At 40.9% G+C, this 25,748-nt stretch overlaps 1 protein-coding gene across 1 annotated transcript in view; it reads right to left on the bottom strand.

Annotated features, from left to right (window-relative positions):
- The window catches only part of bmp6 (bone morphogenetic protein 6), a 59,947-nt gene that overhangs the window by 14,878 nt on the left and 19,321 nt on the right, over positions 1-25,748 (bottom strand). Inside the window, exons 2-4 of the mRNA XM_023299867.3 lie at positions 12,388-12,580; positions 8,061-8,209; positions 7,674-7,871 (exon numbers count right to left, since the gene is read on the bottom strand). Of these exons, the coding sequence (XP_023155635.1) occupies positions 7,674-7,871; positions 8,061-8,209; positions 12,388-12,580 (540 nt within the window). The remainder of the gene's footprint in view (positions 1-7,673; positions 7,872-8,060; positions 8,210-12,387; positions 12,581-25,748) is intronic.

Genomic DNA, 25,748 nt, shown 5'->3' with positions numbered 1-25,748 from the left:
ATACTGAGGTCTAGTTTATTCCTATAATTCTTCAATTCTTCATTAAAAAAAATACGCCAACACACATTAAAAGCTATCTTGCTCTGCAGTATTCTGTACAGCACACGGTAAAGTATTTAGCAGCACTCTCTTTTTTTCCCTCTCTTTCTCACACATCCACACACAACTCATTTTCCCTGCACCTCTTGGCCTTCAAAGCCATCAACATTTACAGTCTGTGGGGCTCTTTAAGAGGAATAAAGCTGATATTTACTGTGGGCTTTCATTGAGTGTAAAGGTCCAGATTTGTGGTGCCCATAAACCACATCTCCCCTTCCTGCCTGTAAAAATTTAATGCCACACAGCTACCGCTCCCATGAGGCTTCCATTCAGTTCTTTTTCCTTTTCCCCTACAGAGAAGGAAAGAACGTGAAAAGTGACCTTACCAGTACAAATTTGCCATCAATATTATAATTATCAAAATTTAAAGTCTTTGTGATTACTATTGTGAGTATTCCAGTTATAGTGGAATGGCACAAAACATTTAAATACCATAATTCTGATGGATTTCTGTTCTGCGTCTGTATGCAAAATATGAAGCCACTAGCAGTTGGTTAGCTTAGCTTAGCATAGAAACTGGAAACAGATGAAATAGCTAGCATGGCAGAGCAGAACAGTAAAATATCAATCTCTGGATCAAAGTCAATGAGCATCCTTTCCAAAATTCCTTTACTACAGTTGCAACTTGAAGTCCTCCTCTACTCAAAACTGGCATTTGGTCATTGTTGCTTCTCTCCTCCTTGATACAGAATGATGTATGCTCAGAATTGGACACTAAAAGACGGTTTTCAAATTCTTTTCCTGAAAGTGGAAAGTTCCTCTATGCTCAACTAAAATTTGAATTTAAGGTCCTGAGAGCAGGACTTAGGGCATTAAGACCAGTTTGGAAGCCAATCCTGGGCCAAAAAACAAGTGATGTGGGAATTTGAGTGGTCTTCCAGTGATGGAGGAAACATCTTTGTATTCAGTGGTATAACTTTTACAATTAAAATTATTTGTATATTCATATATATTTTTCAGTGAGAGAGGAAGGGTATTTTTCTCATAGAAACAGCACACCAGACACCATTTATTTTTCAAATCAGGATATCTGTATGCGGATCATTCCAGAATTGGAGGACATTTGGGCTTCAAAACTTTTGAAAAAGAAACCTTCTCTTTTACAGTTTTCTGCTACATATTCATCAATAATAGGTAACAAACTATCAAACGATTGATTGGCTATCATTGGCTAGCTGTTACTGATGACCAAGAGGACAAACTTACTGATGGAAAACAGTAAAGAAAAAAGGTTTTTTTTTAAATTGTCTTATCCAGATAATATGCCTACCTTTGCTCAACCCATTCTTTAGGAAAATTGTTTGATGATGTTAATTCCAGAGTTTCATGTGATTCATTGTTTCCTTCTTCTTCTAACAGCTAAAAAGGTTATGCTAACAGGGTTGTTGTGGGACACAAAATCCATGCATAATAATTATTTCAAATATTATGTTGATTAAAATAATGTTCCCAGAATTACCAAATGACATCAATGAAAAAAATAATACCAAAAAAAGGAGGTTTAAAATTCAGTGAAACTGTTTTATTTGAGATTCAATTTGGTCATCTGGGGGGTGGGACAAGAGAAAATTTTAGGGGAAACTCCAGACTTATTTTATATTTTTAAAAATATTATCAAACGTTCTTTTCTCCTGTTTTTTTTTTTCTTTTTTTTTTTTTTTTTTTTAGATTTGGTCTCAGGAAAAGTAAATGTACACAACAACTGCATATTTTAGTATAAATTATTTGAAATTTGATGGGTGGGATATAAGATGTCCTCCAATTCCGGAGTGACCCGTGTATCTTACAACATGTCTGGTGGGAACCTTTAAGAACCACTTTCACCTTCTTCTTGACCTACAGGCAGGGCCAAATGTTTGAATATCGCTTAGAGAAAAAAAGAAGCAGGATTTCCTTTAATACGATAGTAATGTGAATGGACGCTGTGGCACAGAGCTCTGCTGTACATTACAGCGACTTACCTAACAGTGTTTAATCTGGAAATATTTCTCTCTGAGTAGACAAACATCCATTCCACTGTGTGACACTAAAACTTTGCACTAAAACCAATTCATATTGAATTCATAGAGGTGGGCAGCAGCTGCCGGTTCCCACCCTGACTATTCAATAGCAGGGGAAACACCGCTCCTTAATGAGCATGAGCACTGTAGCTCTTTAACACGGAGACTTTCGATACACTGTATGAGTCCTGGGCTGATATTAACCCTTCACCACACTACGTGCCATTCGTTAAAGCCCTGAAACACTTTCAGTAGCCCCTCAGTCGGGAGGAAAAGGTTGTAAATTCTATTTATCGCAGGTTGTTCCAAAAATACAAGAATCAAATGGTGCCAATTCAGATGTTATAACCGCAGTTTTGGCTTTAGTGTGACATTAAAAAGTCAACCCTGAGCAGGACACCATTTCTCAAACCACTCTGCTTTAGGTCTATAGTTTGCTCCAGAAATTTCTCAATTCAAGAGGAGAGATTGCAGCCTTTACAGTAGCAATTATATGAATTTCCATAGAGGTGGGGGCAGGAAGAGAAAACTGGCTTTCTATAGGCTCAGTGTTTAAAATAAAATGTGCGTCCTGAAACCAGAGGCAGGCGTCCCAACAGCCATGAAGACATGAAAGAAGAATGTCACTGTTGTCTCTAACATTTCTCTTCTCTTTCCCTCCCTCCCTCCAACCACCACTACTGAAGTTTATCTTTCTTCCTGTCTTTCATCACAGAAGTTATTAAACCCTGCGAGGGAGCTCCGCCATGTCTAATTTCTCCAACGGTTAACAAAAGGAAATTGGGTGGGGAAGGAGTAAGGAGAATGAGGAGGTGGAGGCGGGAGGAGAGGAGCGACAGATGAAAAAACACAGCTGGCTGAGCGCCGTGTTATTATAATTCTTTAAGCGATACTGTCAGCTTGGTCAGTCTTTTAGCTGCACAGCTAATGACTGGCTAGACCTAATTACAGGCCGCCTGTGCTGTGCCGGGACGTGATATTCCTTCCCCGGATGGTTGTTAACCTCCCCCACAGCCAAAGCCCAACCCGACTCCCATTACCTCCCCAGCCTTCTTCGCCCACAAAACCCCAAATTACCTTTAAAGGTGTTGTATTGTTCTTTTGGCAAAGTATACAGAAGCATTTTCCAGTGTGCACACCAAGAGTAGGTGGAAATATCACGCTTGTTGTCAAAAAAAAATTCATACCTCCCCCACATAAGTCCAAAAGTCAATTAAAAAGACCAGTTTTCCCACTAAACAAACAAAGAAGACACCGCTCCGCTAACTGTGTGCTTTTAAGAGCACACAGCAAAAAACAAAAATGATTTATTACGCTTACAATCACACCATTGTCTCAAATCTAATGCTGCAGAAATGTATTTGGCTGAATCTATCCTCTGTCCTTTTGTCATCTGGAATATATTTAATATCACGTGTCATTTTAAATCCTGCTTGCTAAAATTGTGAAAATGAGAAAATAACAAGGTCCAAAACCTCACAGGCATTGCAGTTGGGAAAATAAAGTTTCCTTGTTAAAAGCTTGTTTTATAGCCTTAGCAGACTGAGCGAGGCATTGCAGTAATTTATGACAAAGTGAGGCACTGAGGCTGGATTCATTTAATCAAAATTATAATAGGTCCGAAGATGTCAGAAATTAAGATGAGGACAAAATGGCACCGAAGTGATGCAGTAAAATCGGTGCATTGGTTCACCACACAGGTCAGGACTCTACAATTTGCGTAGAGGAGGGAAGCTATTTTTAGAAAACACACAGTGTAAATTAACTCATGCTGCAAAAAAAAGCTTTAAAAAAGCCTCTATGTGCAAGCTAGTGCACACATTAGCAATTAAAAACAAACACTTCGCTGCCTTCCGGCCTTAGATCTCATGTTTTTCATAAGGAAAAAAAAGCATCAGGGTGAATTATCGGAGAAATATTCCTTTTAGCTGGATCTGCGGTGGCCTGAACTGATGTACTGAAGCTCTGTGCCAAAAAGAAACTGAGGGACAACGTCCACATTTTGTTTCTCCCCATGAGCGCTCCACAAGACGGATGCTCTCCACATCCATCGTGGCCTCCTCCCTGTCTCTGGAGTGAGTGATGCGGTATTGGAACCATATGCCCTCCTGAATTCCTCACGGATCCTCCCATCCCGTCCAATCCCAGCAGTCCTCTGCTGGCCGCGGACACACGGCTGTCGCAAGGGGGGCCTCCCTGCTTCCTGTGTAGGATCTAAATATTTACACTCCCAGTCGTCCCGAGTGGTGAGGCGGAGAGGTCTTGATGTTTTGGGTTATGTAAAGTCCAATCCTCCAGGACGCATATTTAACAGATTGTCGTTGTTAGAGCAGATTTTAAAGCAGATTCGCCTCACTGAAAGTTTTCTCATCCTCTTGATGCAGATGGGACACAAAAGCAGACAACAGACAAGCTAGATTGCAAATTTGCTCATAAGATTGAAGACTATCACGATTGTATTAAACCATTCCTCTGAGCTATTAGATGTAAGTTTATTTACATTTCACATAAATATTCGCTTATACACAAGAAAAAAAACAGGGGTGACATCTGTTATAGAAACTCTTTCCCACATTGTGAGCAGATGCTGTGCACCTCAGCTCTCCGGTCCACTACTGTACCCCAGTTTCACGTTGTCTTCAAAGACATGTCTTAAAGTTTCAGGACATCTTAGGACATTTCAAGCCAAAGGTGACAGCTGGGTAGAGGAGAGTACAGGTCTAGAGCCAAAACTGAACATGTGGTAAACACAAAACTGTCCTGCAGCGTAACAAATGATAAGTCTTTGTTCTGTGTTGTGTCAGCCAAAGCTTTCATCTAACGCAATTACTGTGAAAAAAGCCCTGCAGGAATTTAACTTACAACCTCTTGTGCTAACAGTAGTGCGGTGTAACCTACTGAGAAAGTCACCGAAGATGCTCTGGATAAACAGAAAACAGAGCCAACGTATCCCAGCAAATGGAGAGTAGCAGTGAGAACAAACCCAACTTGTCCTACAAATACTTCTGTATACCATGCAGATGGTAAAGCCATTAAACAGCATAGCACACGAAGCAAAGCAGAGGTAAATGACTTCCCAGGTAGCCAGCCAAGACGGGCTATTTGCAGCTCTGTGCCAGTGCACTGAGCTGTGTTTGGGCACCAGAGGACCAAAAGTGAGTCTGTTCTGGCAGAGGTTTGGTGACATTTTGGGGGGGCCCACACTAAAACCTCTTTGGTGTCATCATTCGCCTCAGTTAGCAGCACCACGGCTAACACTGAGACACTCTCAGCCCCTTGGAATCGGCAAAAAAATATTTGGGCTGATTTTGGCACATAACTTTTTACAAGTCTGACATGAGTCCAGCAAGCAGGTGCGCCGATTTTAGACAGCCACAAACTATTTTGGCTACATTAAGTTTAGCTGCTGCTAAACTTAGATATTCAAATATGTGCTATTAACAGCATTTTTATGTAAACTTTCTTTGCAAACTCAGCTTTCTACTTGTGCAGTTTCAGACTGACTGCTTCTAGTATAAGTCTGTAATATTTTCTGGGAAATTTTAGTAATTGAAGTTTGATATATGATCTTGTGCCCAGGTATTTCTAAAAACTGCACCTCAGTGTAGTTTTTATGTGGAAAAGCAGAGACAAAGTTTCATCACGAGTCAATATATAATTGCGGGACTTTTTGTATCATAGTTGACATTTTTGCTTTTTTCAGGCCTAAAATCAACATGGCCGCTTACAACCAAACACCAAATGGCATTTTTAGACAAAGATTCTTCTGAAATATTATGTATAAAGTTGATTAAAATTGAAATTGAAAGTTATTTATAAAGATATACTTGACTCACACACTACTTTATATTAAATATCTAAGAAAGCCTTGGAGTCTGGCCAGTCTTTTCTTCAGGAGGAAATTACATCATGTGGAGCAGGTCATGTGATCTTTCTTGAGAGGTGTTTTTGTAATGGGTAACTTAGTTGAAAATTATTTCTCGGACACAGATACAATGTGTTATTTTCCATAATAAAATTTGATATATTGCCATAAAAGAAATATCGGTCATGATTATCTCAATTTAATAAAAAGAACGCAATCAAAATAATGTTTGAATAACCTCATTTTATTATTGTTTAGCTAATTAGAAGGTGGTTGTTATTAAATTTGGACAGTTATTTAGTTGACATTTTAGTGATGTCCAGTATTTTTTTTAATAATAAGTGATTGTTTCCATAATAAATAAGTATGGAATTTGTAAAGACATGATGATAATTAACATAAAAACAAAGGGTTTTTACTTTTAATAAAAATGTATACCAGATATATCCCATGGACTTCGAAAGTCCCAGAATTACATATTGACCCATATGTTAGACCTGAGAATAATGTCTGTCTCTGTTTAAAGCAGGAGTTTAAAAAATGTTTCTATTTGGTGTAAGAAAAATTTTAATATTTTAACTGTATCCGCTATACTTAAAGTATATGGAGGTGGTTGCCTGGTAGAGACATTGCTTTTACTGCTGCATACATGGCTCTCCTCTGACATAAAGCAGGCTGCAAAGACTTATTAATAGCATGATGCTTCATCTGTCAAAATAGGCAAGGATCAGAAAATATTAACAGCGGGCTCACTGAGCACCAGCTTTATATACCGCAGCAGTCGCACAATGAAGCCTCACAGGAGCAGCTTAGCTTTAAGCGCTATAAAGTCTGGCCAGAATTACACGGCAGGTGAAAGGTAGGCGGATTGGGGTTTGATTTAATTTCAAAAGCTTGCGGAGCTCATAACACCGGCCTTATACCTGCTCATTACATCATCTGCTGAGTAGGAAGGAGGACTGATGAGGGGGTTCAGAGGATGAGGTCACCTGTCAAGATGGATTCACTGTCTGCATCCTAAATCACTGAATATTCAGCAGTCCGCTAGTTTGTGCCATTTTGCCGTGCTGTCCCAAATCTCTAGAGGATTACTTCACCGTTTATAGCTGGTTTAAATGATGCTACGAGGCAACGTAAAATTCTTCTTTCTATTTCATGTCAAGGCCTAAGTTTTTATACTGCTGTCCCTAACACCATGCATTTAATCTCATACTCCTGTCTTTGTTCTTTTATTATCAGCTCTTTGTACCACAAATTTGTAGCCAAATCCTCCCACCAGCTGTGTAGCTCAGCCTGTGTGGAAGGGTGCAATAGAAAGCGCCTTCATAAATAACATATCTTATATATCGCTCTGAAAGACACGATGGTCCCCCGCTCAAGATGCGGCTTTTACGACACACTGCTCTCCCTTTAATTCCTACAGAGAAGCTACAGTAAAAACAGATTTCGGCTCGTCATCATCCTGAACTAGAACATCGGATGGAGGCTGATTAGAGCAAGATCCGGCAGAAGTCAGGTCCAATTCATCAAGCATCTCAAAGAGAAATACTTCAATCAGACTTCAAACACAAATTGAGATCATCCGCTGATCTCAACAGGTTAGACATCAGTTACGCTTCTAGTGAGGTTATGCGGAGGTCAGTTAGTGTCTGATTGCTTTCATGGTTGCTCAGTGTGCTTAGGTCAGCTGAGGTTCAGCGTTCAAATACCTGCTGGGCCCGGCCCTCTGGATCCATCCTGCGGCTGTGTGGATCGGTTGCGGTTCTGCTGGCGGCGTTTTCCGCCAGTGGAGCGGGCGGAGCGCATGTGCACCTCGCTGACTTTAAAGAATGCCACCATGAAAGGCTGCTTCTCCAGCGCACCGTCACGTCCTACCAGCCCCGCCTCCTTACAGCTGATGCTCTGGCCTGCTTTGAAGAACACAGCACTAAGAAACCACACAAAAAAAAAATCCCACAGTGGCTCTGCTGGTTTGAGAAAACTGCCTAAATTATTATCAGCATGAATGAATGTATTTTTTCATTCAACATAGTTTTAGGTAGTGAAATTGTGTGCATTGTGGATAAAAGAGACTGATTTATAGTGGAATTCCTCACCGTTGCTGGTCTCCACGCTGACCTGCAGGCCCAGGTTGTGTACTGGGCTCATCACCCACAGGTTGCTGGTGGCAGTGATGTCAAACTCCAACCAGCCCTCCTCAGCCTCCCACAGCCGGCGAGACTCCAGCAGGAACAGATCTGCCTCTCTGGGAGGACAAAATAAAAGAATAAATATCTTGGGTAAAACATAATCACTATAGAAGTGATGCTAAGTTGTGCAAATAGTTGGATCTACATAAAAATTAACTCAGAAAGAGGACAGACTGAAGAATTCTGCTTAGTTAAAGGTTGCAGTAGCTTTTGGCATCCATGGTCAACACTAAACGTTCAGTATTTTGTATTTAAAGGGGTCTGAGAGGAAATTAGACTTCTGCACTTCCTCCTGGTTTCGTTTTCAGGTTTCAGGAAAAAATACCCTTTAACAGCAGGTTCTAGCCAATCACAAGGGTTGTCAGATAAGTTAGTATAAAAAGCAACAAATTTCATGGTAAAAACAGGATTTTATGGCACAGTGGGATAGAAACTTGGGTCCTGGGTAAGGCCACAAATAAATGCTGACTTCTGATTTGGTGATTTTTGCGTGTTTTAAGTGCCTGTTATTTGGGAGAAGTTTTGAACAGAGAAAAGAGCTGTAAATTCTGCTGTTTTACAAATTTCTGCCTACTGCACCTTTAAATATCAAACTGTCCACTATCCATAGTGTTTTGTACTATTTGTAAGGAAGAAAAAATTACATTCAAACAGTAATGGAAAGGTCAACTTATGGTAACTTGTGGAGAAAAAAAAAAACAAAAAAGAAGCACAGGTGCCTTGTCTTCTTTATTTTGACATGTTTGTGTTGAATCAATAGTTTAAAACACAGATGTGAAAAAGACTGTCATTAAGATCCCAGCACATAAGAAAGACCAGATCTAGCTCTTTAAGAAGCCAAAGGAAATGCAGAAGCTCTTGGTTTGTATCAGGGTAACAGTATCATAACAAAATGACAGGAAGATGGATAACTGCACTTAGAAAATGCTGGAATACACTGCATTCTCCTCCACTGTAGATCTGACCTTAAAGCCTACCTCTCTGAGGGACTGGGAAAAGGAAGGAAATAAAATTTGGTATCAGGCTACATGTATGTTAATATCATCTACAATATTTTGTGTGAATGAAATCAGGCTTCAAAACGCAGGAATGTGTCAAACCCCCGTTTGTCGTAGAAGGGTGGGGTGGGGGTGGGGGGGGGTATTTAATGAAAAGAGAGCAGAGGACATGTAAGGAAAACACAGAGTGTGAGTGATAAGAGGGCCTGTCCTCCTGCTGTCCCATTACAGTAGTAATAACACAGTGGCGGGCTCGTCCGACCCTCCTCCAATACCGACATCAAAGCCTCACAATCATCCAGGTGTTCGGAGAATGCCCCTGCAGTCATGCTTCAGCAGCCCCTCTTTATTGGTCATTAATGAGAGTGTTCCCGACGGTTTCCATATGAGCCACTACACCCTGTTTTCCTACACACACACACACACACACACACACACACACACACACACACACACACACACACACACACACACACACACACACACACACACACACTCCATCCCACTGCTAGCTCCATACATTCATCATATCAGCGCCGATGTTTCTGCTTCTTTTTCACACACCGCTAGCGTGACGGCGGCCGGCAGGGAGTCCATCAGAGAGCCACCTGCAGGGGGGAAGGCCGCTGAAAGCCTACTGTAAAACGTCTTATTGACTGACTGCTTAAGTGAACTGGAATAATAAGGTCAAGAGTCAACGTTGTGCTTTTTTTCTACTATAGGTCCCCTTTATAAGGCTGTTGTTAAAATTGTTATGCAAGGTGAGAGAGTGTAACTCACAGCTGGCCTGGATATTTCATGCGCTTTCATCTTCTCAACTGCTGGAAAGGCATACTTGTAGGACTGTAAAAGCAATATGTAAGTCAGACTTCAGGAGGGAAGGGATGCAGAAGATTAGAACTTCCGTATGTCTTTTTGAAAACTGGATCTATGTCTTTGTATAAGCAGCAAGAACATGAAATATATCATCATGTTGGGTACATTATATAAGCTAGAAAAATGCTGCTGAAGGGGTTTTGGTCAGTAAAAGCAGCTTTTGCAGCAGTCTGTCTTTTCTCAGTATGACATCAGGCTTGCCACATTTTTGGCATTGTAATCTCTCGCATTCCTCGCCCGCTGTTAAAGAAACCACTCCAATCATATGAAAAGTACAAAGGGTGTCAAGCTAATTAAGCGCTCTATCATTACGGCTTGGAGTCAAAACAGGAGTCGGTTTTCTACTGGAAGGAGGGGCATGGGGAAGTTAATAGGCCTCCCACTGATTGGCCGATCGCAAAGGTAAATTTTGGCAAAAGGCGGAAAATGAGAAAAACAGCAAAGACTTTACAGCAAATAACGTCTTAGTTGTGGTTTTTTCTCACAGACTTTCAGCACTGAGGAAGATGAAGATAAGAAATCTGAGCAATTACAGCATCGCATATAGATGCTGTATTTCTGTTTTTTTTTTTCTCTATCTGATAGTGAATGATGCAGGCTGTAATTTTCTTCAAGGTTAAAAAACAGGCCTACAATAATACAGAAATTGGAGCTATATGGGCCCTTTAATCCCTAAATATCTCTAAAAATAAAAGGCTTTACCTCCAGGCTGAACAGCACAAACCAACCATTGTAGGGATAAAGGAATGCAGCAAATAAGTAGCTCTTGATACAATATAAACCTTTTGACAGGCAGAAAAATATACGTTGCCAACATCTATAGCTGATGTTCTTATGGTTCTTTAATCCAAACGTGTCTCAACTTTGGCCTGGAACAGCACTCTGAAAGCATTCGGTGTTAGAGACTCCCATCTTAAGGTGTTTCTGTTTCTCAAGATGCTTTAACAGAGAATAATATATTAATAAGATGTGCTAGATCTCCATACATCAAGGCTTTAGGAACAAAGTTTCCTTGGTGTGTATCCACTGACAAACAAAATATACAGAGCTATATAAGATGCCGGACTAAAAATGTCTATCAGAAATTCTCTTCATGTTAATGTTGCATCTCAGTGGGCGGGCTTGACAAAACACAAATATCATTCAGAAATCTCGCTGAATGTTTATCTACCCCTGCCGACGTAATGTAAATGTTTGGCATGCATTAGCTGTGCTCATTTGGAGGATGGGAGGATTTTGAAGCCGTGCTATTTCTGTAAGATGGGCTTTTGCTTGATTTTACATTATAAACATGGAAACAGCCCAGAGTATGTGTAACACACACGCAGAATGAAACACAGAGGCAGGAGGAAAAAATTTTTAAGTCATAATCTTTACCTTTTTTGTAGCCAGAAAAAGTCAAGTCAACACATTTGCTGTTTTCAGTAACACCCTATTTTATGTTGACATTGTTGATTCTCAGCAGGAACACAGTGCAACCCCTCTGCTAGCCGACTGGACCCACCCATGCATGCATCAGAACTTAAGATTCCACTCAAGATCCAAGAGTTTCACAACATGCAAAACATGCTAAGAACAAAATAAGGTGCAACAAAACCAAAACTGAGGACCTCGGTCTGGATTGGAACCAAACAGCAAGTCAATCTGGACCCAGCTCCATACCTCCTGTTATGGATATGTAGTGTAATATTCTTTGGGTACGATGTGCTGAAAGTAAATGATGGTGTAATCCTGGCAAATTTTAGTTGAATTGATGAGTAGTATGTGTGTGTGAAGCACTTAATGTTGAATATTCTAATAATCACTGATGCTTTGATTGTACTGAATGTGTGTGAAGGAAAAAGAAGGCTAGAAGCTTTGTGAGAGATCACAAAGTATAACCTGTAACTTTGATGTGAAGATAAATCATATGTTGTCTAGGAGATGAAATGTGGAGTGCTAAAAACATAATGGTGTATACTTAAGGTATTATCGCTATTAAAATATATTGGAATCATAACAATACATAAAAGTATAATATGTATGAAATCAGTCACAAAGTAATAAGGGCAAGATGGGAAGCAAAAGTCTGAACATGTCTGAGCATGTTCTCTTTGAGTCATGACCTAATGATGTCCACTGTAAAATGTAACCTAACAATGAAATATGATGTCTTGGTGACATGATCTGACCAACAGAGTTAGAACATAGCATTCTCTTTAGCATTTATGCCATTTGGTTTGTTAATGTGTCTCAGTTGCTTCAATGAAGCACTAAGACAGATGTATATAGATCATATATGCAAAATTAATTAAGGGTAAATATAAGCTTCATCAGGGTGACTGGGAGAAGTGAGGAGCCCAACACGTGTGTCTGTGTACCTATCAGGGTGCTCCTTGACCACCTGGTAGACTTTGAGTAGGAAGGTGTCATTGCGGAAGGCGCGGCTCACACACTCCTTGTAAAGGCGAAACTCAGCTGCGGTGACGGCCTCGCCCTCTGGGATCTGTGAGAGGTTGAACTTAAACTCCTTGTGGTGACGCCGCTGTGGAGAGAGCTCCCTGTCATACTCCACTGTGGGATGGAAACACACACACAGACATACAGGATTAGGACATTAGTCACAAAAAAGGAAAAGACGGGGAAAGATAATACAGCTAAATTATTATTAACTGTCTGAATATTGGTGTGCAGCTCCTGTTCCTGTTAATGAAAGAAAAAGGATCAAAATTTAAGTGCCACCTGCATTTTTTATTGCTTTTTGACCTATACTGTGGCTTTTCAATGGCTTCCCTGAAGTTCATAATGCATTGACTAAAAATAGGAACAAAATCTATATTTACAAACCGGGTTTCTGTGTAAATATACAGTAGTGAATAAATGAGCGGATTTCCTTTTCACAAACACTGAACTGAGGTGGACCATAGAAGCCTTTAAAGCATGTAAAACATGTGATTTATACATAAAGTCTTAATAGGTTTTGCGGCTTCCGCTTTCCCTAAATAAATCCCTGTTATCATCAGTTCGAAGCAAAAGCCCATGATTTTTTCAGCAGCAGCAAACTTAGAGACATTCTGCGACCACTTCTGACGGCGTGAAATGACAAAACCAACAAATGCTCTCCCGCCTATGTTTTTAAGTGCAATATGCACCATAATGATAATGTGCTCTCTGGGGAATCGGTTTCTGTTTCAGCCGGGAGTTCTCTCCCACAGCAAAGGCCCCGCACAGTCAACTGATACACAAATAAATGAAGAGGGACATGTTGTATGCAATTAGAAGGTTGTGCTCGGAAATACCCACGCTGACATTAACAGGAAATGCAAAGCCGCAAATGTGTGTTTTATATTGCAAAACTCTCAAAAACTAGACAGTAAGTCCCTCTATGGTCACTGATTAATCCCTTAAAATCTCATCTCTGTTCATCAAAATTACATATTTACAAGTTGATGTTTTTTTAGAATAAGCCCTTCTTGCCTTAAAATGGCTCAGATGTAATACTATACTTCTATCCTTTAGCATGGTAAGACCTATGAATCTCTCCAACCACCTTTACAACTCTCATGCAGCTCAAGCACACCAGCTCACACAATAAAACTACTCTATACTACAAAATGGCTAGTTGTAATATTGGAGTGATTAAGCCATGCAGGTTCGAACCAGAAACCGATTCTGAGAAGAATAGTGAAATAGAAACCCCTCTCTACAGACTACATAAAGATAGATGAACCCTCTGTGACAACCAGCCCAAATTAAGCAAAAAAAAAAAAAGTGCCGTATAACTGTAGCTGAGGTGGGCCATGGACTGTCCTGCGATAGCACCCAAAGCAACCACATCCTCAATTATACATAATTTATATAATAAAAAGCGTTAATACTTTTGAAACAGGTGAGTTATGTGAAAATTCATCCTCAACAATTGAGAAATGAACTATAAAGACTGAAGCCGTATTTTGTACCAGGCTGTAAACATGATTATTTCTGCTGTAAAGTTGCACATTTTAACATGGGGGTCTATGGGGATTGATTCACTTTTGGAACCAGCCTCAAGTGGCCATTTGAGGAACTACAGTTTTTGGCAATTCTGTGTTGTTTTAATTTTTCGAACCCAACAGTTGCTGCTTAGCCACAACCTGCCAGCTGACAGGGATGGTGTGTTGGGTTTGTTACATGTGAAACCGCTGATGTCTGCATTCACATTTTTATTTCATTGTTAAGCTTTAGTTTCAAGGTAGAAATGCTGAGTCATAGCGTTAACTGCTTATTGTCCTCATGATGTATCTTCTATCATGTAAAAACACCATATGGACATACCAGCAATATAAAAAAAGGCTTGATTTTTGGTCTTAAATTCACACACATATCAATACACTCTTACTATTCTTACTCTCCCAGGACCTCACAGATTGAAATAGTTTTCTCGCTCCACTCAGCAGCCTGCAGCTACACCACCACAGACTATAAGTGCAGACAGACCTGGAACCAGAGCTAGATGTATACTACCACCTCCATTTTTCACCTACAGCAAGACCAAACATAAATTCCCACCATCGTGGATATACATTAATTCCTCTACTACAGCTGCTCAATAGTTTTACATTTTATGGAAGCACATTCTTTCTATAAGAGTCAAATAAAAAAAATCTACAACTCCATCTGTATGATAAATGGAGCTACAGCCATCACACTGGAGCAGTGGGAAACTATTTGTCTAAAGCTACCAAAATATGTCTACCAATAACCCTAAAGCTCTCTAATTTGTTATATTAAATTTGTTGTACCTTCACAAAATTTGAAGTTTCAAAATCTAGTTTTCTATGAAAATAAAACTGGTCAGACTGAGCTAGTTAGTCCAACTTACTTAGTAGAGGCAATAACAGGCAATTACTATCTCAAAATTGAGATTAAAGTATCTAAATAAAAGGGAATTAGAAGGAAAAACACAAGAATATAATTTTCTCACACATGCATAAGCACAGTGTTCTTCTACACAGTCTGTTTCTTTCAAATGATTAATCGAAGATACTGTCTGATTTGATTATAAAAAAGCAGCGGTTGGATTATATTTTAACAGATTTGAATATTCATATTGAATACTTTTACAGCCCAAAGCTTAGGTTAGAAAATTTGTATTTTGTACCTGGGGCAGGGTTGTTAAAACTTTCTGGTAATTTTATGATGTGGGGACCCACCCAAAATGGACCAATGACACATTTTGTTCCCCGAGTCATAGCAGAAGAGAAAATTGTGTTGATGTGAGAACACTGGGACCAATCAGACTCTCCCACAAGTGCCAGCCCAACCTTGTACCCACACCCAGGGAGGTCAAAGCTCCCCTCATCCGCAGACACTTCCAACTTACATAAATGTTGAACTTAAGCAACAAATCAAATAGGGAAGGCAGGGAGGGAGGACATGTCATTCTGGCTTCACTGCATTTCTGAGCAAAGGCAAGAAAGTCGCTGTGACTTGGTCAAAACGAATTATGATAATGAAGCACCAGTTAAAGCAGATTTACGTCTGAGCTCTGCACTTCAAACACTTTCCACTGAAGCAAAGGAAACCACCTATAGAGAAGGAGATGTTATTCACATCAGTGTAACTGTGACTTCTATCAGATGTGACAGTGACCATTTCATCATCTTACCCCACCAGCTGCCCACACACACACATGTTGTACTAACTGTGAGTGATATCAGGTATGCTCTTGTGCTGAAGGCTAGATAAATGAGCAAAGCTTGTGTGTGTGTGTGTGTGTGGAGGTTTGAAACAGAGGTCATGGCACTCTAAATGACTTTACAACACTCGCTCCAACACCTCTGGGCTTACACTAAGAGCTTGAAGTCTGATATTCCCTATTTGGCAATCAAGGGACTTTTTGGCTCGAAAACTTTGATAAAGTGTAGGTTGGTGAGAAGGTCTGGAGGAGTTTCACAAGTATCAGATATTTATTACATTTGCTGCAACATATGTTAAATGTACGAAAGAATCAGACACCTGTTTAGAAAGTAAAGTGTCATAATTTTTAAAGAAAATATGTCTCAGCAACTATTGGACCGATTGTCAGGTAGATCTGGAATAAATAGGGTGATCCTTTAAGATAAGATAAGATAAGATAAAGATAAGATAAAGTTCTTTATTTCTCCCCACTCCAGGGGAAATTTACATTGTTACAGCAGTTTTATTTACAATATATACAAGGGTGGCAAAATTTTTAACAGAAAAAAATAAAAATAAAAATAAAGTTTAAAAGTGCAAAGATGTGCAGTGCAAGAATGTCTGTGCAAATTTTATGGTTTGGGGTGGTAATGATATAGTCCAGTTTATGTTAACATCAGCCAGTGATGCTGATGTTGTAAAGTCTTATAGCAGATGGGATGAAGGACCTGCGATAGCGCTCTTTCTTGCAGGGTGGATGTCTCAGTCTGCTGCTGAAGGAGCTGCTTAAAGACCCCACAGTGACCATGCAGTGGGTGAGAGGGATTGTCCATGGTGGATGTGAGCTTTGACAACATCCTCCTCTCACCCACCTCCTCTATGGAGTCCAGGGAACAGTCCAGGACAGAACCAGCCCTCCTGACCAGTCTGTTTAGTCTCTTTCTGTCCCTTTCAGTGCTCCCTGCTCCCCAGCAGACCACTGCATAGAAAATAGCAGACGCTACCACAGAGTCATAAAATGTCCTGAGCAGAGTCCTGCACACTCCAAAGGACCTCAGTCTCCTCAGCAGGTGGAGACGACTTTGGCCCTTCTTGTACAGGACCTCTGTATTGTGTGTCCAGTCCAGTTTGTTGTTGAGGTGAACACCCAGGTATTTGTATGTGTCCACCATGTCAATGTCCAAACCCTGGATGTTCACCGGTGCAGTCCGGGGTGTCCTCCTCCTGCGGAAGTCCACGATCATCTCCTTCGTCTTACTGGCGTTGAGCTGCAGATGGTTTCGCTCACACCAGTCCACAAAGTCAGAGATGACCATCCTGTACTCCCGCTCGTCCCCTTCAGATACGCAGCCAACAATGGCTGTATCATCGGAGAACTTCTGGAGGTGACAGCTCCCAGAGTTGTAGTGGAAGTCCGATGTGTACAGGGTGAAGAGAAAGGGGGAGAGCACTGTCCCCTGTGGGGCCCCCATGCTGCTGACTACCACATCAGACACACTTTAATTTTTCATGTAGCACCATCATCCAGAAAAATACACCCAGAAATTGTGCCAGAAATTCAGGAATTCTGTGGACCGATCCGTAACTGTATCCAGGTCATGGTCGATCAGGAGGTTCTCCATGGTTATGATTATCTGTGCAAGAAGTCGTTGCTGTCTTAAAAGATAAAATTGCTCCGATGCTTTGCAGGAGATGGTTGTGGATGTCAATTGCTTCCCCAAGCAAGCGTTCAAGTATCTTGGGATCTTGTTCATGAGTGATGGGAAAATGGAGTGTGAAGTGGACATGTGGATTGGTGCGGCTGCAGCAGTAATGCGGGCGTTGTATCAAACCGTCGTGGTGAAGCGGGAGTTGAGCCGCAAGGCAAAGCTCTCAATTTACCAGTCCATCTACGTTCCAACCCTCACCTCTAGTCATGACCTCTGGGTAGTGACCAAAAGAACAAGATTGCGGATACAAGTGGTTGAAATGAGCTTCCTCTGCAGGGTGGCTGGGCTCAGCCGTAGAGATAGGGTGAGAAGCTCAGACATCTGGAGGGAGCTCAGAGTACAGCCTCTGCTCCTTTACGTCAAAAGTAACCAGTTGAGGCGGTTTTGTCATCTGATTTGGATGCCTCCGGAGAGGCTTCCTTTGGAGGCTTTCCGAACACATCCACCTGGGAGGAGACTCCGGAATAGGCCCAGAACCCCCTGGAGGGATTTTGTATCTTGTCTGGCCTGGGACCACCTCAGGATCCCCCAGGAAGAGCTGGAAAGCGTTGCCGAGGGAGGAACGTCTAGAATGACCTGCTTCGTCTGCTGCTACCGCGACCCAGCCCCGGATAAGCGAAAGAAAATGGGATGGATGGATGGATGGATGGATGGATGGATGGGGGCATGCTTGATCAGACTGGGATCGTGGGAGCTTGGTGTCCAGATCAACACCTTGGGTGGGCTCTGTCATGTTCACTTCGTTGTTCCTAAGGAGTTCCTAAGGAGCAGGGCATATTGTCCTTGGGGAATGCCATGACAAGGTTTGCTTGGTCTGGAACAATGTTTAAGTGGGTGGTGCATATCAAAGAAACGTCCACATGAATGCAAGGAAAAGGTTTCCAGGCAGCAAATTACTTTCTAACAAAAGGAACAATTTTAATTATTCGTTTCGCCTACTGTCTCTGTGGTTTTAATGTTGTGGCTAATTGGTGTACAGTTGCTGTTTGATGGCATTTACATCATGTTGGCAAAGTGACATAAAAGAAACACTTGTCACAGTACTATTCCACGATGAATTCCCCTTCGCTATCCTTGAAATCACACCAGAAAAACACACATCGAGCCAAAATATGTCTATTTGTTTCATATCTATGGTGAAATTTGAAAAATAAAGCGGATGGTTCTTTTTGAATGAGTAAAATCAACTGTAACAGTGTTCATAGACAGGTTTAACTGTTGTGAGCAGCTCTGACAAACTGGCAAGATCTCTGATTTGAAATCTCTATTAACAGGTTAATAATTTTCCCACTAGGCTGCTGCCTTGTAAGCAGTCACTTTTCAACTTAGCCAGGTCACAATGAGTTATACACAAACACTCTGGGAGTTATCTACTATCGTCATGGTCCTCCAGTGAAGCTGCAAAAGGTGGTAACAGACAAGAATTCAACTGGCAACTGCTTCTACTTTGTATTTCCTGAGAACTGCAACAAAATTTCACTAAGATCATGCCAGTGAAATGAAAAAGATTACAGTCAAGGTCACAACAGTTTTAATTGAGGTAAAAAATGTAGCAATTTCACTCGACTTTAATGAAATTCGCAGGACACATTTCTTTTAACATTTATTTTCCTCATATCTGAAGAAAATCTCTAGGCACTACTGAGCTCACTCCACAACTCACCAGACTGTTCAAATCAATCATTCTGGTAATCTCAGAGAAGAGAGTCATTTTCAGCAGTGTCTAGATGAAGACAAACAATTAAAATCTTGAAATATGAAGACACCCACAGTCTCACATCTCACATTATGCTACATTTTATCACTGCAGCGCTGGGAAGCAGCCTGGGAGTCACAGCATTAGCAGTTAAGTAGTATTCCAGCTGCTTCTCCCCCTTCTCAGCTTGAAATTCGATTGAAATCCACTGAGGTTTTGCATCTAAAATCAAAGGGGAGTCTTCACACAACGCATACAGCGAGCGTAACCTCTGTGCTAATCCACCATGACGTGAGCTTTGAGACAGGAACACACAGAAGGGAAAAGGGATTTAGATTTGGATGATTCAGGGAGGAATTCATTTAAACTGATTCTAAAGATGGAAAAACAGTGATTATATTAGTGATTTGGTGCAAATGGCGCTCATTGAAACCTCCAGGAGAAGAGTGTAAGTATGTCGTACGTCTATTTTTTGGCTTAATGCTGTTCTCATATTCCCATTGCTGAGTTCATGAGAAAGTACACAGAAGCATGTAAAATGACTAAGTTAGTGTTCACTGGAACTATTTTCTCTTTAATTTTCACCCGTTTGAACGCTGAGAGGTAGCCGCGGTTAACCAGAAAACTGACAGTACTGGGGAATTTCTCTGATGATTCACCTAAATGTTGTGGGTGATTTAATCTGCTACAAGAAACAGAAAGACCCAAGAGACAGAAAGAGAAAAAGGAAAGGAGAGAGGAATAAATGACGGTGGTAAAGGCAGAATTCATATATCCTATATGAATTTGAGGGATGACAAAGAAAAGTGGTGAAAGAAAAACAGTAAGAAAAAGAGATAATAACAGAGAGGCAGATGGGCTAAGGAGTGTTCTTTTAGAGAATAAACATTTTTGATTAATGCAGCAATAGCTCCAAAAGAAATCAAGGAAAACACATTGGTAAAAATAACACGACAAGAATCCCCTTGTCATCGGACAAGGGGACAAGCTGATAAAGATGACAAGACCAGATGAAAAAAGACAAAGTCAGATGTCACAGAGAGGAATATTGAGAGACCAGTGGGACAGAACTGAGGGAGAAAAGGGGAACGAGAAAGTCTGGGATGCAATGAGAGGAGGGGCGACAGAGACAGTTACTGACAGGAAGAGAGTGAGATGGACAATTTGCAGATCACTTGGACGCTTTGACGGGAGCTGTTCTCTCATTTCCACCTGCGCAACAGCTCCACTGTCCCGTCCCTGCAGCTGTAGGTAGCACGAAAACCCACACACACATTGACACGCACGGCCTCAAAACTTTCTAACCCTGTGCATATTTAGCTGTGTTCCTATTGACAGCCTTTACTTAATGGTTCATCATTTGCATCCATCTAATAAATAACATTAAAATGCTTTTCAGCTGTGTTTGTTGTGATTGGTCTTCAGTGGTTTATGAATCAAGTCACATGAGAAATTATTTTCTTATATGATAAGAATATCTGAAGATTGCTTAATCTTCTGTAAACTGCATAAAAATCTCATATCATCAACTTTTAAATCAGTTTCAATGGACAACAAAAAAGCTCAGACCTCGTAAAACTAACTTAAGAAGAGCTAGTCATACTTGCAAACAAGCTGGAGCTTCATCCTGGCAGGTTGGTTTTTACAAACTGGGATGCATGTCTCTTTAAGTAGAAACGGAAGGAAAAAGGTAAATGGTGCTGAAAGAAAGACTAGTGACTTAAAGTTTGAGCCAAATGGCTGTCTGTGCTGGGAGATGAGGGCAGGATGAGCAGACAGACAGACAGATCAGACAGAAGATGAGACCGAAATGAATCTGACAGTGACTGATGAGCACAACCAAATAAATAAATAAAAAGAAAAGTAGCCTGTTGAGTTATTGAAAGAGCCCATATTATGCACATTTGCAGGTTTGTAATGTTATTTTTGAGGTCTGCAAGAATATGGTAAAATGTTTTAAACTGGTTCATTCTGGAGAGAATAGTTCATACCATTTACATGACAAAAAAGCAGCTATTTAACAAACCGCAGGAAAAAGGTGCATTATATGGACTGTTTCAATTTAATAAAAATAATGTTTGAGGATGCACTCACCAGATTTGGAGGTATGACTTAGAGGCAGGAACTGAATAGAGCAGAGTGGTCAGAAGAAAGCTGGAACATAACTGCCCAGCCAAAAAAAATGTCGCACACTCTAATATTTTGTTGGACTGCCTCTGAGTATTGCACTTATTCACTGTGGCATCATTTCAATAAGCTTCTGCAATGTCACAGCATTTATTTCTGTCCAGAGTTGCATTGATTTTTCACCGAGATCTTGTATTGATGATGGGACAGTCGGACCGCTGTGCAAAGTCTTCTCCAGAACATCCAAAAGATTCTCAGTTGGACTGAGGTCTAGACTCTGTGGAGGCCAGTCCATGTGTGAAAATGATGTCTCATGATCCCTGATCCACTCATTCACAATGTGAGCCCCATGAATCCTGGCATCGTCATCTTGGAACATGCCCATGTCATCAGGAAGAAAAACTCCATTGATGGAAAGACCTGGTCATTCAGTATCTTCAGGTAGTAAGCTGACCTCATCCTTTGGGAACATGACGTTGCTGAACCTGACCAACCCCAGATCATAACCCTAACCCCCACATGCTTGTAGGCTCTAGCCATGATGAGTTCATCCCTTGATCTGCTTCTTTTCTTACCCTGATGCCCCCATCACTTTGGAACAGGGTAAATCTGAACTCATCAGACCACATGACCAACCACAGCTGTTCCTTGAAGATGATGGTTCACCACTATCCTTCAGGTTTTAATAATGTGTTGGGCGGTTTTTAGCCCGAATTTAGTAGTTTCAGAAATCTCCTTAGTTGGTTTCTTTGGCTGACGCAGGCTAATAATTTGATCTTTCTGAAACAGATTAACATCCTTTCTACGATCACAGGATATGTCTTCCAACATGGTTGTTTAAGAAATGAGAAGCTCCTCACTGCATCAGCTAGGGTTAAATAAGTTGTTGTAGTTGAAACATATTCATCACTGCAGTAATTATCCAGTGGAAGGCTCTTACCTGTCTGCTTAGTTAAATCCATGAGGTGACTTCGTTTCTGGCCAGGCAGTGTATATTAAACAGAGTAATAGAAAGCTGATGGAATTGAACTGGGGGAATAAAATAGCTTGGAGGAGGAGAATAGCCATGTTCATTAACATTAAGCAAAGAAAGCAGGACTGTCCAGAAGAGGCCCTGCGGTGTTTGACCAGCAGACTTGTCTGTGGTCAGTGGTCAGCGCTTCAGCTCACAGTCCTAATGCCGCTCAGCCAATCCCTCGGAGGCCAACGACCGCCTGCTTCAAGTCACTCACATGTCCTTCAACCACAGAGCCAAACAACCGACAACCACCTTCTCTCACCAAAATACTCTGTCGCCCTTCATCAACACTCAGGTGGTAATTTTAACTAAAGGGAACATTATGGAAGGTTTTCTCAAAAGTAAATACGACAGCAGACAATACCTGTCTATTGTAATGACGAGGGATTACTGAGGGAGTGTTATGGACTTCCTTTCCACAACATTTAAGAATTAGACTCCCATTGAAAACAGTATCTTCTGAATGCATTGCAATGCTAAAGGACAGCTCGCTTGTTGTATGCAGCGCTGCAATATAGATTACAGAGAACAGAGCACCTGTGACCCAGATAATAGAGTCTGAAGGGAGCTTTTATTAGATCTGTCAGCAAGATTTTACTAAGTACCAGTTTGATGACAGACAGAGAGATTTGGTTCGTACTGCCAATTTAAAGAGGATTTTTTTTCACCCTCCTACAGTTGCAGACATGTTAAACACTCGTGCAATTCATTTCACTTTAGCCATATAACGTTTTCAAGTGAGACTACGTAACTTTTGCTGAACAGACAGACTGCAGCCACAAGTACCACTTAAAGACTAATAGTTTGTTGAATTCTCCTTCATTTCCCAGGTTAGCTGACCTTAACCGCTGGTCATAACAAGCCATGAAATGTCATTTTTTTGTATTCATACACTTCTAAAAAGAAAAAGGCCTATTTCATAACACAACCAAAGGTTAATCTGCCTCTTCGTCTCCATCCCAGCAGTAGAGAATAGATGCTGACATCTGATTTATGACAAAGCTAAAGTATGATTTAAAAATCATACTGCTCTGATGTACAGTCCTAGCAGGGAGTGCTTATTTTTTTTCCCTTTCAATGTCTCATGGAAGAAATAGGATGATTGCATTCCTATTACAGACAGGAACCACTGCCCTTGTTGAACTAACAAGAGAACAAGAAGCCAGTGTAAGCCGAGAGTTCCTCTCCAGTACAACACGATTCCAATATCTTCTCAATAACTAACCTTTATGTGGGCTTTAAGCGCAGAGCCAGATCCAAACCGGATCCAAAGACCCTCATAAAACCCTTGGCTTTCTAATTAAATCTGTAATGTATTACTCCTATTACCAGCAATGCACCACAGTGACTGAAAGAATGACAGAATGAAAGTGAATGAGGGAAACAAATGAGGATTTTAAAAAGTAGACACTTTCACAAACACCCTTCAATTAAATATTTGCACACCAAGAACTTGTCAACATTGTTAAAGACATTGTGGATGGCTAAACCAATAAAAAAAGGTTCTGAATGTCCAAGGCATGAGAAGAATCCATCTGTGTTTATGTAATTACAGCCCTGTCTGGTTTTTCTCTTCGTCTTGATGGTTTCTGAGGACAGATCAGATATGTCCACGTCTTCTATTTATCGTTAATTTCTCCATCTAATTAAAGGTTTGGCCCATTGGATTGACTTTCTCGGGAAACTGTTGCACTTGGTACAATCACAACTATTCAGCGATGACCACTATTTCATTTAAAAGGAAAACATCTCATTAAATGGAAATCTTTATGCTGTAAACACCAGTCTTTCTTAAGAGGCTAAAACCAGATTTTATGCGTCAAACTATTTAACCTTTGGCATTGATGCAGTGTGGAGATAAAACGGCGAGGCAGCTGTTTGACTTTTTCAGTTTTCATTGCATTCACTCTGCAGCAGAGTGAGCGGCCCGAGGTGTTGCCACTATGCTTGGCTGCCACCGGGAGCTGCTTTTGCCTTCTGCTGAGTTGTTTTTGCCTCTTTGTAGTGCGGCAGCTGGCAGAGCAGCGCCTGGGGTTGAGGTACGGATGAAGGGGCTGGAGGTCCGCTGGGAGTCGTCATCGGCTTTGAGCGAGGGCATGTGAATGCGTGCGCGTCTTTGGAGACCCATCCTGTGCTCTGATCTTCTCCCCTGACCCTGCATCAAAGCCAACACACTGAGCGCCGCAGGACCAGCCAAGGGCCACTGGCAAGAGTGAGAGTTTATGTCCAGTGCATGTAGGCACACAAACACACACCCACCCCTAGACATTTCTTGAAAAGGGCTTCCACACATGCAAGCAAGGTAATTACATGCATATGGGTACTGACATATACACGAGTACACATGAAAATGTAAAAATCACCTTATGGGATACATGAGAAAACAAGGATGAAAGGCTTTACACTTAAACTCCCACCCACACGTGCACACACAGTCGCACAGGTCAGCGGTGTGAGAGCTGAGGGCCAGGCAGCAGCATCCGTCCATAGCGAGGATATGAGACAGTCAGACCAGCCCATTTGTAGACTGTCAAGTCCCATTAGCAAACACAGAACAACAGCCAACAGCTCCAGCCTGTGCATCCAGCACAAATCAGCAAAGTGATTTTAGCACATTACTGTTTACTGATTGCTGTTATGTGTTCCTGACAGACAGCCGAGAACAGCCAAGAGATGTGTTCAGTGCTCAGTGGGCCAGAGTAATATTTCAAATAAAAGCAGTGATGTGCAAGTGTTTTTAATTGGTTTCATACATAAATATCTGTTTGGGATGATTTCCTTGATAAAAACATCCACAAAGTGAAGCTGTTGCTCAAGAAAGTAAAACTTCATACCTATTCAATTTCTAACGTATTTTTTTTATGTCTGTGACAGAGAAAACAAAATATTTTTGATTTTATTCATTGTATTACTGTTCTCCACGTACATAATATGTATTTGAATAGTCAAAAAAGTTACATCCTATGTTCCTAAAGATATTCCCATGATCTCAATAAAAAGAAATATCATGAAAGTCAAACAAAGACATGGAGGAGAATTCATAGGACATACGAAAATGCAACTGCAGTGCTGTGAGAGTCTGACTGCACTTCCACTCGGCTATTTAATCAAGCAACAAACCTGTTGTCAACAGCAGTCAACCATAAATGGTGCGTCACTTTGAATGCTGTTGTGAGGAATTTGAGGACAGCATTATATCCTTTCCTCTAATAAAGGAAAAACCTTCCAAAGCAAAAAAGGCTATTTGACCACTAGCTAATTATTGGATTAAAGTAAAAACATAATGTTGGTGGTGACACAGCAAATATCTCACCTATAAATTATAGTTTAATGTGCTGTTAATGTCGTACTGGCTGCATATGAATCCCTCCTCAAACCTCATGTCACAATGATACCCTGCCTTCATCTCAATGGACATTTACATTTCAACCTTAAAGCCTTTTGTAATTCAGATTTGAGAAGTGGAACGCAAAATGAAGATGCAGGTTTAATACCAAACATAGCCCTAACATTAAAAATGGTATTATATTCAGG

Source organism: Amphiprion ocellaris, chromosome 22 (assembly GCF_022539595.1).
Source record: "Amphiprion ocellaris isolate individual 3 ecotype Okinawa chromosome 22, ASM2253959v1, whole genome shotgun sequence".
NCBI lineage: Eukaryota > Metazoa > Chordata > Actinopteri > Pomacentridae > Amphiprion > Amphiprion ocellaris.
The sequence above is the reverse complement of the archived record's forward strand: the minus strand, read 5'-3'. Positions and strand labels throughout refer to the sequence as shown.